General features: G+C 43.6%; 1 protein-coding gene across 2 annotated transcripts in view; it reads left to right on the forward strand.

Annotated features, from left to right (window-relative positions):
- Positions 1-17,333, forward strand: part of gtdc1 (glycosyltransferase-like domain containing 1) — a 42,069-nt gene that overhangs the window by 2,649 nt on the left and 22,087 nt on the right. The window contains exons 2-4 of one of the 2 annotated variants that reach the window (XM_030428981.1): positions 7,579-7,766; positions 9,940-10,107; positions 12,082-12,255. In XM_030428981.1, the coding sequence (XP_030284841.1) occupies positions 7,579-7,766; positions 9,940-10,107; positions 12,082-12,255 (530 nt within the window). The remainder of the gene's footprint in view (positions 1-7,578; positions 7,767-9,939; positions 10,108-12,081; positions 12,256-17,333) is intronic. The other variant, XM_030428982.1, reaches the window with a different exon arrangement.

A 17,333-nucleotide genomic window follows, 5' to 3' on the forward strand; every position in this document is an offset into this window, starting at 1 on the left:
GCAGCGTGACATCATCGTCATCATCAATATTATTATTATTATTATTATTATTATTATAATTAGTCCATCAGCATAACATATAATCTATAACGCTAATCAGAAAAATGCTGGAAGGCCGACAGTCTGATATAATAATATTTTTCATAATATTAATAATAGTTTTTATAATAACATTTTGATAAATCTCTTTAGAAAGTATTTTTTGAGGACATTTTGTTTCGAGCTGGAGGTCCCAGCAGAGACTCAGGTTCATATGTAAGTTTAGTGTTTACACCAACAGTAGCAGGTTTGTGTGCGCTCTTTAACTCTCACCCCGTGCAAAATGTATTTTTAAACATGCTTTAGTTCCAGTTTCAGAGTTTGGAGCAGTTTTAATTTGAGGATTATCAGGATGATGTTGTGACTTTAAAGCATTTTGTCCAGAATCATCACAACATGAAACCATCGACCCGTTCATGGCTCATTCTACGACAACGTGCCATCTTACATTCTGAAAATCAGATTTTCAAAGTATTATTTAATTGTGTTTAAGGACTTATTTGGTTTAATTAGAGCCTGTCAGAAAAATATGTGCTGCCATGTCAGGATGTCTTATATATTTATTTATTTTCCTAAAATAATCAACATGCACATGTTTGTTTTGTCAATCATGTTAACAACAACAAATTGTATTAAAAAAGTATTTAAAGTATTAATAATAATATAATACTATTATAAGTATAATATAATGATATTGATAATGATGTATAATTAATTCTGGTTTTGGACAGTAAATACTGGGACGCGGCAGGTAAAGGGTTAACAGTGACAGGCTTGATGAAACATGTTTTTGGCAGCCATTACTGGCCATGTGGTTCACACATGACACCACATGGTGAGCACTCTACAGAGGCCAAATGTTTGTTTATATGTGCTTTTTGAATTAAAATGTTTAACTCTTTAATAAATAATTATCATGGTAACGCAGGTTGACACACTATGATCGTCTCCTTCAGTCAAACTAAACACAACTCAGTGAAACTCATTAAAAGAGGAGAACTGACTTCTGTTTGGCAGCTTCCTGATAAAAGGAGGATGATGTCACTTCCTGTAAATGATGTCACTCCTGTGATGTTCATTGTCCCTGAGTTAATCCAAAGTAACACATTTGATGTGAAAACGTAGGGAACAGTACTGAAAGGTTATTTTTTTCAATATTCCAAAAAGGTCAAGAATAAAATACACGTGTCATAGTTTAAAGTGAAACTCTCACCAAAATGCAACCGAGGCTTTTATTGTGAATGTATACGAGTCAAAGCTTCATGTAAAAGCATAATTACGATGAAAGAGGCACTTTTAAGATTTACCGTTCTTCCTTATCGGGTCAAACTCATTTTCAGTGGAGTGCTACGGGCACTTTTACATCAAAATCTCTCTGTTTAAAACAGTAAGAAGTCTCGACACAACATGAAACTGTGCTGGTAGCATCACCAGGGTCTCTACACATGAACACGAGCATTGAGAACATTGTTTGTGTACACAGAGTTTACTAAAAAGAAGCTTTTTGGACAACTCACGTTAGCAGTAGCTTGTTCCGCTCGCCGCCGTCATGGCAGACAGAAAGTGTCGATCCCCGAGTGCGACCTGACAGGCAGGAGGTCCACGTTACTCTCCTGCCTGTCAGGTCGCACTCGGGCATCAGTGAAAGTGTCGCAGCACTCCATTGAAAAAGAGCTTGCCCCAAAATGAAACTACAGTAAATCTCAAAAGTTTCCCTTTTTCGTCATAATTATGCTTTTACGCGAAGGTTTGACTCATATTCAATGGTGAGAGTTTCACTTTAACTAACAATTGAGGCTTTTTGTAAATTAAAGTTTGTCTCAGATAATTTGATTTTGTCAAACCATGTTTAAAAGATATACAATAAAAAAATCTTCAAAATAAAAAAAATACATCAATGTGTGAATTTTTAAATTGAAGATGTTTTTTTTACCAAATCATACCAACTACACTTTAAAATACTTAGATGTTAACACAGCTTCATGGGGTGGATGTTGGCACGTTTTCGTAGAATGACCCTCGTACGTTCTTGTGTTTCTGCTCAGCTTAAATGATCTTTATCTTTTAACGAGGAGCAGACGAGCCTGCAGCCACAGCTGGGCTGGACCACAGGACTGCTTCAGTGGAGTCTAGTTTTGATATTTATTTGTTAAACTATTGCAGAATTGAGCCTCAGATCAGAGAAACTTGGACCAGTAAACCTGAGCGAGCTGCTGGATGATGAGGATGATGAGGATGATCTTCATCATGAGAACAGAAACCGACTGATGGAAACATCGTCTGTAGTTTCACTGTAACACGTTAATGAGCAGCATGTTTCACTGACAGTTGATGCTAACAGCAGTCAGAACTGAACTCCAGTGGCTTCATATAAACACAGTGTTTATAATAGTGATTATTTATGATATCAGAGCTGCAGAACACCAACAGAAAGTGAGCTGTCGACCCGTCTGATGATCAGTCATGTTTGTGGGTCGGGCTGGTCCGATGTGAGGATCTTCTTCTTCTTCGTGTCCTGTGACGGAGGACGATGAGTCTCTGGGCTGTTTGTTGGACAGCAGACAGTTTGAAGACGTCACTCTGTAGGTTAAACACACACACACACACACACACAGGATGTAGAGCTCCGTGTGATGTGGATGATGAGAGTAACCTTCATCACGCTGACTGCTTTCAGACTGCTCTCATCCTCCAGTGTGCCGGTCCTCAGATTACCTCGTCTGTATAATTACAGTGTGATTGATGATTAACTCTCTGAGCTGTGAACTACGACTGCTTCAATTAACAGAAGAAAGTCACTTCTCACTCACATTAATCCTCTAATAAGAGATGAAAGCTGCTGGGTTACATGTTCCTGTCAGACGGCAGCTCCAGTCGCAGAGAGGAAACATGATTATTCACATGTGATCCTGCTGAACGCTCTCAGCTCGCAGTCTGATGTTCATCTCTGAGCTGGAAGAGACAGAAAACGTCTCATCTGTGATTGGCTGCTTTGTCCATCAATATGAAAATAACTAGCAATTATTCAGTTTTCAGTCAAAGCTGAGTCGATTCTGCTGCTTTCCTTCAACGTCACAGTCCAAAGATTAGTTTGTTAAAGATATTTAGTGTATATAAAAGATCATTTTCATTATTGATTAACTACCGATGAAGATCTCTTCATACAGTTTGTTCCTGATCAGTTACAGTGATATATAACTTTAAGCAGTAAGGAGGTGATGTCACACTTATCTAACAGGATGTCTTGATGGTTTGTTGCACACATCATGTAGGCGACTGATGACACGTCTGTGGTTGTATATCCAGCTCCTCCATCGCTCAGTGGAAATTAAAACTCAGACTTATCATGAATAATATCACAATCTTAATATCTGACAACACAATCGCAGTATTAACAAGCTAATGTTAGCATGCTGAGAAAGAGATGAATATTACAGACATTTAAATGAAACATGCTAACATGCTAATATTAGCTCAAATGTTACGAGGTCATAATGACGTGAATGTCTCGATGCTGTTAGCTTGATGTTGCTTTGATGCTAAAGTCACTATCAGCTGTTGCAGAGTTAAACTGAAGCGACATGAAAACATGGTTGATGTTTACCAGGTGTGTTGTATTAAACCTGGACACCATGTTGGAGGCGGAGCTCCATGTTGGAGGCGGAGCTCCATGTTGAGCACTACAGATGTCGTCGACTGAGACTGCTAACTTCCTGTTTAGCGCCCGGCTAACTAAACCAATCGTGTGGCTTTCCAGATGTTATTGGACTGAATGGTTTAACTCATGACAGTCAAACGAGTTTCGGTGGTCGTCACGCTAAAATAAATGTGTCCACCACTTTACAGATGCTTCTTCACAGTTAGCATGTGATGATGTGATCACACAGTTATGAAAACTGTTCTTCGGTTTCTGTCTTCTGCGGGAATATTCTGATACAGACGATCATGATGCATCAGAGGGATTAGATGATGTTAGCATGCTGAGAGGGAACGTTTGCACGATTACATAACAGCTAGCTAATGTTAGCATGTCAGTAACATTAGCATGTCAGTGTGGACACCTAGCATGCTGGAAAGATACGATGCTAACTGGAAATGAATGCTGTGATAGTGTGAGCAGCTTTAATAACGACGGAGGGGCGTCTCTGATAGCACGGCTGATATTCTCTCATGACGTCGGCACATTAATGACGAGCGGTGTGATGATCTGATGTAGCTGTGCCGACAGGTGAGCAGCAGCAGGTGAAGGCCTGATGACATGTGGTCTGATGTTAATGTGCTGAGCTGCGTGTCAGACGATGATGATGATGATGATGATGATGTCGTCATCAGGATTGAGTGAATTCCTGCGTCGCCCACAGGTTCAGAGCAGATTCATAACATGATGCTGAGACGTGAAGAAGCAGAAAAACATTTCCAGGTTCCACCGACAGCCTCGAGTTTCCAGCGTCGCTCTGCAGGCTGACTCATGACTCAGCTGCTGTTCACCCCTCGCCGGCGCTCGGGGGGGATTCCCTGAGAGGGGGAAAGCGATGACATTAACCCTTTGTTTCATGTGAGGCGGCAGCCTTCCATGTTTGAAGCAGTGGGCGAGGAAAGGTGTCTAGGTGAGATGAGTCTGCTGGAATCCCCCGCCGGGTTCACAGGGACTCTTTGACTCTCAGGTGGAATGATGTGTTTCTGACTCCATCGATTAAACGTCGACTGATGAACTTCCAGTCGGGCCGATCGATTCGATCCAGATCGCTTTGTGTCCTCAGTCCTGTAAAATCCTCCTGCGTAACTTTAAACTGCACTCATTAAACTCGTCCACTCAAATCTTCCAGCTTTTATTTTTTACATGTGAAACTTTTTAATGACTGGATTTATTTTTGACACTCGCTGATAGTTATTGATCGTTCTGCTCTCCGTCTGTTTCCTTTCATCCTTTTATTCTCACAGTTTCAGTTAACTGTGTTTTTATTTCTCATTATTATTTGAACAGTTTTATCTGTTTGTTGTCTTTTATTGTAATATCCTGTGAACCTCGACAGTGTTTATATGAACTTTGTTTTTATTGTTCCATTTTCAGACTTTTAATCGTTTTATATTTCTGTGTTTTTATGCCTCTTTGCTTCATCGGCTGAATGATTAGTTAACTTAAATTCTTGATTTTGAGTTCCATCAGTTTCCTGATATTTGTCATCCAGTCGTGGAATTAAATCGTCCAATTTGAATTTCTTTGTCTGCTTTTGTTCTGCCAGCTTTCATCATCTTATCAGTCAGAGTTGAACTTTGACCTCTGTGTGTTCGCGGTCGCCTGTCTTCTGGTATTTAGTCAGAATTTGTTCTGGTACTTATTCTCTTACTAATAACAGTAAAGAACAAACACTGATGATAAACCTTCACCCAGCAGCTCCACAGTCCAAAGAATGAATAATAATATATATAATAATTTATATTTCCCGACTGTTCTTCGTGTTCGTCCTGCGTCGGACACGTGGCGCCGCTCGACCTCCACGTGGTTCGAGTGAAACACGGCGTGGAGGCAGAAGACCTGCTCGGGTCCAAACTGAGTTCTGAACCTTCACTTTAAGAGCCAGAAGGTCAGAAAGCGTCGAGTTAATCGGCGCTGGTCCGTCTTCCATCTGACACGTTCACATTTTCATATTCACATTATTTTGGCCGCATTCAGAAATAGATTGGAACGTTGGAGCACAATAAGTCGACACCGGGCTTCTGGTTCTAATCAGATGGAGATTTCTGACACATTTGCATTGAAGCTGCGCTGCAGCGGCTGGCTGGTATCAGCCCGCTGACAGAAACAGAGAAGAAAGAGCTCATTTCCTTCTCCTGATATGAGTGTGACGAGCTGCAGGAGCAGATATTGATGATGAGCAGTCTGTGGGCGAGCGAGCGCTGAGTGCTGCAGCCACATTAGCTCCATTGTGGGCAGTAAATGGAGGCAGACTGGAAATCACTGGGAGGGAATTCAGAGGAAGGACAGAAAGCTCGGGGACCGGCGGACGTCCACTTCCTGTTAAAGCTGCCGGCATCATAATGGACCGGCGCTGCTCCATCAGGACGCTTTGTGCTGCACCGCTCACTTCTGAGTGACAACAATAGTTTTTCCATTTCACTTCATCTTCTTCTCCTCCGGCTGCAGTTTACTCGTCATTATAGATTCATTCTGTCCGGACGCATGTGAAATACATTTATATACAACAGGATGAATTCTACACATTCAGCTTTGTGCTGACCCGCTGTTCTGCTCTCAGGACCGCTCGACAGTTCTGACTGGAAATGTGTGAAAATAGTTTCCCAGAAACCAAAGTGACACAATCACAAACACATTCAGTTTCTGTGTAAATTAAAATTAGATTAAAGCAAAATTAGCAAAATAAAACCTCCCACATGATGAATTAGATCCAGTTGATGACTCCGGATTAAAACATGGTGAGAGTTCCATCATCTCAGAACCTTCTGATTAATGTTCTGTCAGCCCGCTAACTTAGAAATGGACCGGACCGAACCTGCAGCTCAGCTGTGATGTCACAGCGCCGCCTGCTGAGCACGAGGATCATTTTCATAACGTGACGTACGAACACGAAGAAAAACTGCTGTCATGTAAACAGGAAATCACTCCTTCAAAATAAAGGCAAATAAAACATGTTTGTTTCTCATGTAGCAGAACTGTTCTTCAGACAGAACGTGTGACCCGACAACATGAACGCAATGATAATGAATGATGATAATACAAATAATACATAATAATAATAATTAATGACGGATCCTAATAAAACATCTGGATCTGGTGGTTCTGAATAAAGTCTGTATGGACTGAACGGGGCCTGCGGGGTGTTGGTGGAGGTATGCACTCTACTGAGCAGGACAGACACGCTGCGGTTCTGCTGTCAGTTTGAGGGTTGAGTTCAGAGGTTCTTTGTGAGCACGACTCATTAACAGGTGACTTCTGATCAGATATTGGAAACATTGTGACATCATTTACAGGATTCAGTGAATATTCCAGCCTGCCAGGTGTTACTGCTGCGGTTCTGCTGCGGTTCTGCTGTGGTGGCAGCCCGGTTCAGTCCAGTTCAGCCTCCGTGGAGTAACAGAGTGACAGCAGGTTGATCACAGCGTGTGTTAATAACGTGATGTTCTCTCTGTGTTTGTTTAGTGTGAGTTCAGATTTGTTCTCTGGTTTCTCGTTGACTCATCCTGAGCTGCTCTGCTCTGATACAAATGCCAACGACAGGATGTGGACAACTGTTTGATTATTGATCTGTTACAGACGGTTTCAGATCTTCACTCTGCAGAACATGATGAAGACCTGAACCACCTCTGTGTGTCCACAGAGCCTCAGGTTCTATATTGTTCCAGGTTTACATCATCGAACATGTGTAACAGTTATCAATAACATGGAGAACACTGCAGGTGGTTCATGCAGCTCTCAGCAGAACTAGAACAGAAAACCACGGACAACATTTAAATCCTGATGCATCACCCTGATCTCCTCAGCTAATCAATACGATCAATAATCCCCGTCTCCTCTGTCAGAGCTCTGCGGCGCCTGGCGTCCTGCTGGTCGAGGCGTTCTATGGCGGCTCTCACAAACAGCTGATCGACCTGCTGCAGGAGAACATCAGCTGCTCCGTCTGCACGCTGCCCGCCAAGAAGTGGCACTGGAGGGCGAGAACGGCGGCGCTGCACTTCAGCCAGACCATCACCACCTGTCCGTCACACAGGTGAGACTCGCACAGGTGACATCATACAGGTAACACCTCAGCCAGAGCCAGACACCTGATGTTGGACTGGACCACTCTGGATTGATGAGGAGGAGGAGGAGCGTGATGAAGGTCGCTGCAGGTTTCAGTCTTTGAAGCTGCTGATGTGTGTGTGTGTGTGTGTGTGTGTGTGTGTGTGTGTGTGTGTGTGTGTGTGTGTGTGTGTGTGCTGACTCATTGTGTGTGTGACAGGTCATCACAGACGTGACTCACTGTCTCTCTGCTCTCTGATTCGTCCTGAAGCTTCTGCATGTTAACAGGTCGAGTCGTCCGTTAATCGTTCTGAGGACGACATGTTTTTATGACCTGTTAGCTTCTTCTGCAGTTTCATAATAAAACATTAACAAACAGACTGATGCTGCTGCTCTGTAGCTGTAGCTGTGTCTGTAGGTACAGTCCTCAGCCGGCTGCTAGCTAACTGCTGCTCTGACTCACCGGATGTCGACTGTGACTATAAGCTGCCGTTGGCGATGATGTCAGCAGATGTTACTGTTGTCAAAACCCCCTTCAACCGAGCTAACAGTCCCCACGCTAACCTGCTAGCTAACGGTTAACATTAACATCTTGATGGCGCTGATCAGAAGTCAGTCACATTTCTGACCCAGTTTTGTCTGGATCAAAGTTTCGGACCTACAACCACAGACAAACACAAGCTAGCAAGAAGTTATTTGAAGATCATACATCAGAACAACGAACTGTTTTATAAACAACACGTTAGCTACCAAGCAAAACATTAGCACATAAACATGCTACTGTTGCCATGTTGGCATGCTGACAGAGAAACGGGTTAAATGCTTCACACAGATAGTAAACATCATGCTAATGCTAGCATGCTAAATGAGAAAATGTGCTCAGTGTTGTATTGAAGACATAAGATGCCAGATGTTACCTACATATAGTCAATTACATGATAAACAACATGCTAACTTTAGCGGTTAGCATGTTAACAAGGCGGTGGTTGTAAATCTGTGAAGTCTTCTGTCAGTGGTTTTCTTCACGTGGAGCTCCTGTGAGCTGTGATATCTGACTTCAGTCAGAGCTTCAGAAAGAAAACAGACGTCTCAGAGAAATCAGAGGAAGAAAAACACCTCAGCGTGGAAACACAGTGAGTTTAAATCAGACGGTTCCTGTGTGAGTCCACATGGATTTACTCAGTAACTCCTGCAGGTCTGAACCTCTGACTCTGAACTCCACAGGAAGTCCGTCAGACTATTCTTGGCAGAGAAAAGAGTAAAAATAGAGAAGACTCATCTGGTTTGAGTCAGAGGGATTCCTGTTCCACTTCTGTATCCACGGGCCTGAGCGAGGACGGGAGCAGGTTCAGGAAATGAGTCTAATCCAGGTCTGAGAGGACGGCAGCCATCAGCGGTGGCTCGTGGAGAAACCACATCAAAGCAGCTGGGGGGAGGACCGAGTCACGTCAGGAGGTCCACAGCTTCAAAGACCCGGTTCTTTAGTACAGAGGGTTCAAGGGCACAGAATCAGAGGGACCAGGTCGGCCCTGAGGGATCACCCACTGCAGAATACCTGGACCTGGTGGTCCACATCATCAGCTTTCAGAACCTTTATCTCTGTCTTGTTTGGCAAGTCACAATCAGCTAGTCCCAAGTCAAGTCCTAAATCCTAGGCCATGACCCGATCCAAAGTCAGTAGTCAGGGCTGACAGGTCCCGAATCAAGACTGGAGGTTCAAGACCAAGAAGTTCCCAAGTCAGACCAACAAGAACCTGATCAGGATTCACAGTTTTAATCTCTCTGGATGATATAAAGTCTGAGGACGTGAAGTCAAAGTTGAGACACATGAACACAGTTTCTGTTTGCTCATAAAAAATATTTAAATCACAAAATTAAAGTGTCGCAAAATGTTGTGAGCTGCTTCCTGCTCTCCAGAGGACGAACCCTCCAGCGCCACCTTCAGGTCCACGGGACACGTTTAGATCCACGTCAGAACTGAAGGAACGTGTTCACTTCAGTGGTTCTGAGAATAGTTTGATAGAAGTTATTCTGAGCGTCTCTCTGGTCGTCCATGTTGAGTCCAGATGTGGTTCTGAGCGGGGTTCTGACACCAGGGTTCTGGCTGCTGTACTGACGCTGTCTGTAGTTAATTCCATCATCATCAACATATTTCTGTACAGAGTCCTGTTCTGCAGCTCCGTCCTGAACCTCTGTGAACTGGTGGCTCTCAGACCAGATCTGGCCCGTCTGAAGAAGGTTCTGTACTTCCACGAGAACCAGCTGGTTTATCCGGTCCGCAAAGACCAGGAGAGAGACTTCCAGTATGGATACAATCAGATCCTGTCATGGTAAAGACCGTCAGCGTGATGTGTGATATGTGATGTGAAGTCAAGTTTACAATAACTCACAGAAACAAGACAAACCCAGAATCTGAGGATGAAGTTTATTTTATACTGAGTGCAACAACAATAATCAATCAATCAATCAATGAATCAATCAATGAATCAATCAATCAGTCAGTCAGTCAGTGTGTTTAGATATGTATTAGATATCCAGGTGAGTCGACTGTTACGTCACTGTTGTCTCCTTCCAGCTGCAGTTTGTCTTAATGAGTGTGTCAGGCTGCACGTGATTGGTTAATGAGCTGCTGTGACATGATTGGTTAATGAGCTGCTGTGACATGATTGGTTAATGAGCTGCTGTGACATGATTGGTTAATGAGCTGCTGTGACACGGTGCTGTGTGTGTAATTGAAGTGGTGGCCTCGTCATTAATCAGCTGTCTAACAGTACAGAGAAAACTGATTGTTGTTGATCTGCAGGGCAGCATGTCAATAAGTCGAGTCCCTCCATCTCAGCTAACGACATTACAGCAGCATTAAAATAACTGATCATTAAGAGGCCTCTGATTGGATCAGAGCCAGATTACTTCACTCATTTCAATTAGAATGCAGCACAAAGCTTCAGAATGAAACAGAACCAGCTCCTTCAGCTCAGTTTGTACATCTCACTGCAGCTTTTAGCCACGTTAGAGTCGTCTGTCAGAACCTCTGACGGTCACTAGATACCTGATGATACTATTATTATCATTATCATTATTATTATTATTATTATTATTATTATCATCATTATTATTATTATTATTATCATTATCATCATTATTATTATTATTATTATTATTATTATTGTCATCTTATTACACATCAGTACCAGTGTTTATGTCAGCTGCTCAGTAAACGTTAGACATGTGAGCTCATTTAGAAACTCTGTGTTTATGACAGTTTGCTAGTGGAAGCTGATATGTTGGTTCCTACACTGAGATGTTCTGTTCAGCGTCTGTCGGCTCTTTATTCTTTACAGAGGTCCAGATTATCAGGGATGATTCTGTTAAAGGTGCAATGTGTAAGAATGTTTGTTTAAAACTTTCAAAAGTTATCAACAGAATATGAAGAAACAACAGTAATGACCTTATATCAGAGATGTGTTGTGTGTCATCTATTGAAGTTAGCATGCTAACCAGCTAGCCCCTACTGGTTATCAGATGGTTAGCATGCTAACCAGCTAGCCCCTACTGGTTATCAGATGGTTAGCATGCTAACCAGCTAGCCCCTAGTGGTTATCAGATGGTTAGCATGCTAACCAGCTAGCCCCTACTGGTTATCAGATGGTTAGCATGCTAACCAGCTAGCCCCTACTGGTTATCAGATGGTTAGCATGCTAACCAGCTAGCCCCTAGTGATTATCAGATGGTTAGCATGCTAACCAGCTAGCCCCTACTGGTTATCAGATGGTTAGCATGCTAACCAGCTAGCCCCTAGTGATTATCAGATGGTTAGCATGCTAACCAGCTAGCCCCTAGTGGTTATTCATACATGTGCAGATACATTTTTCATTTTGCTGAGTCAGCTAATAAATTCAGCTTCACTACAAATACATCCTGCTTAAACCTAAATATACTGTTAGCCGTAACGTTAGCTTACAGTACAATAACATACAAATAACTGTAAGGTAACTATTGTAATGTTAGCCAAGCTAACAGCGCTAACAGTACAATACATGATTATTGTGCTGTTAGCTAACAGTTTGTACAGAAGCTAACATGTTGTTAGCATCCATCTCCAGTTATTTTTATTGGACGACATGATGAACAGTCTCGATGAAGCCGATGTTGGACTGAACAGAACTAACTGTCAGGAGTTACTCCGTCACCAAAACCATACAAACAAATGTTCTCTGCACGGGTCAAGGTCCGATGTGACCGGGCCGACACCAGCTGCTGAGTTGTGCAGCCTCGATGATGATCTGACTCCTGTGTGTCTGCAGTCTGGTGTCGGACGTGGTGGTGTTTAACTCCGCCTTCAACATGGACTCCTTCCTGTCCTCCATCTCCTCCTTCATGAAGAAGATCCCAGACCACAGACCCAAAGACCTGGACCAGCTGATCCGGCCTAAATGTGTGGTCCTGTACTACCCGGTCCAGTTCCCTGATGTCAGCAGGTCAGTGTGACCCTCCTCCTCAGTGGTTCAGACAGCAGTGGTTTAATGTGGACCTGGTTCTGGACAGAATCCCAATCAGAATCAGAATACTTTATTGATCCCGGGGGGAAATTGTTTTTGTTACAGGCGCTCCTTCAAAAGAGGTAATAGAAATACAGCGTGAATGGAAATGAGATAAAGATAAAGATATGAATAAAATATTAAATAACAGTCTGGAAATATATACAATGAAATATACAGTGAGATAATATATACACTATGCAGAGAAGTGACTGTATTTTAAATTACAGTTTTGCTTTTTCTTTAGCTTTAGCAGGCAGAAATGTATTGATTAGTTATCGCTCTTTAATGGAATGTGGTGACATGATTATGGATTCTGATTATTGGTCCCTGTGTCTGTGTCTGGTCTGAGATCAGTTCTGAGGGTGGAACAGAACCACTGGTTGGACTGGATCAGCTGCTGGTGTTTGTGTGACATGAAGTGAGTCTGATAGTTCAACATGTCCTTCAGCTTAAAGTCCAGTTAAAACTAATGATAATTAAATCTGACCCGAATGCTTCGAAGCTTCTACGTTAACGAGGAAGTGAATGGAGAAGTTGAGGCTGAGGCCCGGTTCTGAAGCTACTGGACCTTGTTCTCCTGAGCTTATCAACCGGCCTTTGTGTTCTTCTGGTCCCAGAAATGGAAATTCAGTTATTTTCAAGATGTGGCGTGTTAGCATGTCACATTCCTGTGATGCTAATTTAGCATATTAGCACGCTGTTGTTTAACATGAAACATTAGCGTTAGCTCGTCAACAAACGTAAAATTCAACGACACAGATTTCAGCTTTTACTTTTACTTTAGTGTGTGTGAGAGTGTGTGTGTGTGTGTGTGTGACTGTGTGTGTGTGTGTGACTCTGTGTGTGTGTGTGTGAGAGAGTGTGTGTGTGTGTGTGTGTGTGTGTGTGTATGTGTGTGTGTGTGTGAGAGAGTGTGTGACTGTGTGTGTGTGTGTGTGTGTGACTGTGTGTGTGTGTGTTAGAGAGTGTGTGACTGTGTGTGTGTGTGTGTGACTCTGTGTGTGTGTGTGTGTGTGTATGTGTGTGTGTGTGTATGTGTGTGTGTGTGTCCCCTCCAGTGTTTCTCAGCTCATTTTCAGATGCGTCGGATCCAAACTCACAGAGTGTAAGTAAGTGATGATATGCATGGCCGACAATCCCTCCACACGCCCGCGGCCCTCCTACCAAACACTGCGAGTCCGAGTCTTTGAAATATAAAACGCTCACAGAAACAAACGGGGCGAGGAGGAGCGGGGGGGGGGGGGGGATGAAGAGGAGGGGGAGGAGATGAAGGTTTCTCTGCTGAGGTATTAACGTGATGTGTTCATATGGAGGAGGATTCATGGTGAAGATGATCCCTGTGCTGGTTCTGTGATCCATTAGCTGGTTCTTGTCCTGATCCACCACCGTGAGTCCAGCTGACCTCTGTAGAGTTTAATGTGAGCAGCTGACAGGACGCAGCGTTTCTGCAGGAATGACAGAAAGTAGTGAATGATTTCCAATTTGTTGCACAAGAATCTAATCAACGAATTATTCCAGCTCCACGTCTGTATTGTTGCTCTTTAAACATTCAGTCAATGCTGAAAATAATAATTCCTAAAATAATGAAGTGAAGCTCGTCAGTGACTCATCTCGTCCAGCTGACGTCAGTCAGGTCAGAAATATCAAATCAGATCTCACAGCTCAGAATCTCCTGAGGATATAAAGTCCTCCTCTCCTCCTCCTGATGATATAAAGTCCTCCTCTCTTCCTCCTGAGGATATAAAGTCATCCTCTCCTCCTGAGGATATAAAGTCCTCCTCTCCTCCTCCTGATGATATAAAATCCTCCTCTCCTCCTCCTGATGATATAAAGTCCTCCTCTCCTCCTCCTGATGATATAAAGTCCTCCTCTCCTCCTCCTGAGGATATAAAGTCCTCCTCTCCTCCTGAGGATATAAAGTCCTCCTCTCCTCCTCCTGATGATATAAAGTCCTCCTCTCCTCCTCCTGATGATATAAAGTCCTCCTCTCCTCCTCCTGAGGATATAAAGTCCTCCTCTCCTCCTCCCGGGGATATAAAGTCCTCCTCTCCTCCTCCTGATGATATAAAGTCCTCCTCTCCTCCTGAGGATATAAAGTCCTCCTCTCCTCCTGATGATATAAAGTCCTCCTCTCCTCCTCCTGATGATATAAAGTCCTCCTCTCCTCCTCCGGATGATATAAAGTCCTCCTCTCCTCCTCCTGATGATATAAAGTCCTCCTCTCCTCCTCCCGGGGATATAAAGTCCTCCTCTCCTCCTCCTGATGATATAAAGTCCTCCTCTCCTCCTGAGGATATAAAGTCCTCCTCTCCTCCTGATGATATAAAGTCCTCCTCTCCTCCTCCTGATGATATAAAGTCCTCCTCTCCTCCTCCCGGGGATATAAAGTCCTCCTCTCCTCCTCCTGATGATATAAAGTCCTCCTCTCCTCCTGAGGATATAAAGTCCTCCTCTCCTCCTGAGGATATAAAGTCCTCCTCTCCTCCTCCTGATGATATAAAGTCCTCTCCTCCTCCTGATGATATAAAGTCCTCCCTCTCCTCCTGATGATATAAAGTCCTCCTCTCCTCCTGAGGATATAAAGTCCTCCTCTCCTCCTCCTGATGATATAAAGTCCTCCTCTCCTCCTCCTGAGGATATAAAGTCCTCCTCTCCTCCTCCTGATGATATAAAGTCCTCCTCTCCTCCTCCTGATGATATAAAGTCCTCCTCTCCTCCTCCTGATGATATAAAGTCCTCCTCTCCTCCTCCCGGGGATATAAAGTCCTCCTCTCCTCCTCCTGATGATATAAAGTCCTCCTCTCCTCCTCCTGAGGATATAAAGTCCTCCTCTCCTCCTCCTGATGATATAAAGTCCTCCTCTCCTCCTCCTGATGATATAAAGTCCTCCTCTCCTCCTCCTGAGGATATAAAGTCCTCCTCTCCTCCTCCTGATGATATAAAGTCCTCCTCTCCTCCTCCTGATGATATAAAGTCCTCCTCTCCTCCTCCTGATGATATAAAGTCCTCCTCTCCTCCTCCTGAGGATATAAAGTCCTCCTCTCCTCCTCCTGAGGATATAAAGTCCTCCTCTCCTCCTCCTGATGATATAAAGTCCTCCTCTCCTCCTCCTGATGATATAAAGTCCTCCTCTCCTCCTACTGATGATATAAAGACCTCCTCTCCTCCTCCTGATGATATAAAGTCCTCCTCTCCTCCTGATGATATAAAGTCCTCCTCTCCTCCTCCTGATGATATAAAGACTCCTCTCCTCCTCCTGATGATATAAAGTCCTCCTCTCCTCCTCCCTGATGGATATAAAGTCCTCCTCCTCCTGAGATAAAAGTCCGCCTCCTCATCCTGATGAATAAAGTCTCCTCTCTCCTGAGGATATTATAAAGTCCTCCTCTCATCCCCTGATGATATAAGTTCTCTTCCTCCTGATGAGGGATATAAAGTCCTCCTCTCCTCCTGAGGTATAAAGTCCCTCCTCTCCTCCTGAGGATATAAAGTCCTCCTTCCTCCCCTTGATGATATAAAGTCCTCATCTCCTCCTCCCTGATGATATAAAGTCCTACTCTCATAATGAGGATAATAAAGTCTCCCCCTCTGATGATATAAACCTCCTCTCCTCCTGAGGATATAAAGTCCTCCGCTCCGCTTCCTGGCTGAGTATAAAGTCCTCTTCTATCCTGCTGATATAAAAAGCCTTCCTCTCCTCCTCATGATGATATAAAGTCCTCTCCTCTCCTGATGATATAAAGTCTCCTCCTCCTGATGATATAAAGTCCTCCTTCCTCCTGATGTATAAAGTCCTCCTCTCCTCCTGATGATATAAAGTCCTCTCCTCCTCTGATGATATAAAGTCCTCCTCTCCTGATGATGATATAAAGTCTCCTCTCCTCCTGATGATATAAAGTCCCTCTCTCCTGATGATATAAAGTCCTCTCCTCCTCCTGATGATATAAAGTCTCCTCTCCTCCTGATGATGATATAAAGTCCTCCTCTCCTCCTCCTGATGATATAAAGTCCTCCTCTCCTCCTGATGATTTAAAGTCCTCCTCTCCTCCTCCTGATGATATAAAGTCCTCCTCTCCTCCTCTGATGATATAAAGCCTCCTCTCCTCTCCTCCTGATGATATAAAGTCCTCCTCTCCTCCTGATGATATAAATTCCTCCTCTCCTCCTCCTGATGATATAAAGCCTCCCTCTCCTCCTCCTGATGATATAAAGTCCTCCTCTCCTCCTGATGATATAAAGTCCTCCTCTCCTCCTCCTGATGATATAAGTCCTCCTCTCCCTCCTCCTGATGATATAAAGTCCTCCTCTCCTCCTCCTGATGATATAAAGTCCTCCTCTCCTCCTCCTGATGATATAAAGTCCTCCTCTCCTCCTCCTGAGGATATAAAGTCCTCCTCTCCTCCTCCTGATGATATAAAGTCCTCCTCTCTCCTCCTCCTGATGATATAAAGTCCTCCTCTCCTCCTCCTGAGGATATAAAGTCCTCCTCTCCTCCTCCTGAGGATATAAAGTCCTCCTCTCCTCCTCCTGATGATATAAAGTCCTCCTCTCCTCCTCCTGAGGATATAAAGTCCTCCTCTCCTCCTCCTGATGATATGAAGTCCTCCTCTCCTCCTCCTGATGATATAAAGTGCTCCTCTCCTCCTCCTGATGATATAAAGTCCTCCTCCTCCTCCTGATGATATAAAGTCCTCCTCTCCTCCTCCTGATGATATAAAGTCCTCCTCTCCTCCTCCTGATGATGATATAAAGTCCTCCTCTCCTCCTCCTGATGATATAAAGTCCTTCTCTCCTCCTCCTGAGGATATAAAGTCCTCCTCTCCTCCTCCTGATGATATAAAGTCCTCCTCTCCTCCTGATGATATAAAGTCCTCCTCTCCTCCTCCTGATGATATAAAGTCCTCCTCTCCTCCTGATGATGATATAAAGTCCTCCTCTCCTCCTCCTGATGATATAAAGTCCTTCCTCTCCTCCTCCTGAGGATATAAAGTCCTCCTCTCCTCCTCCTGATGATA

Source organism: Sparus aurata, chromosome 9, assembly GCF_900880675.1.
Source record: "Sparus aurata chromosome 9, fSpaAur1.1, whole genome shotgun sequence".
Lineage (NCBI taxonomy): Eukaryota > Metazoa > Chordata > Actinopteri > Spariformes > Sparidae > Sparus > Sparus aurata.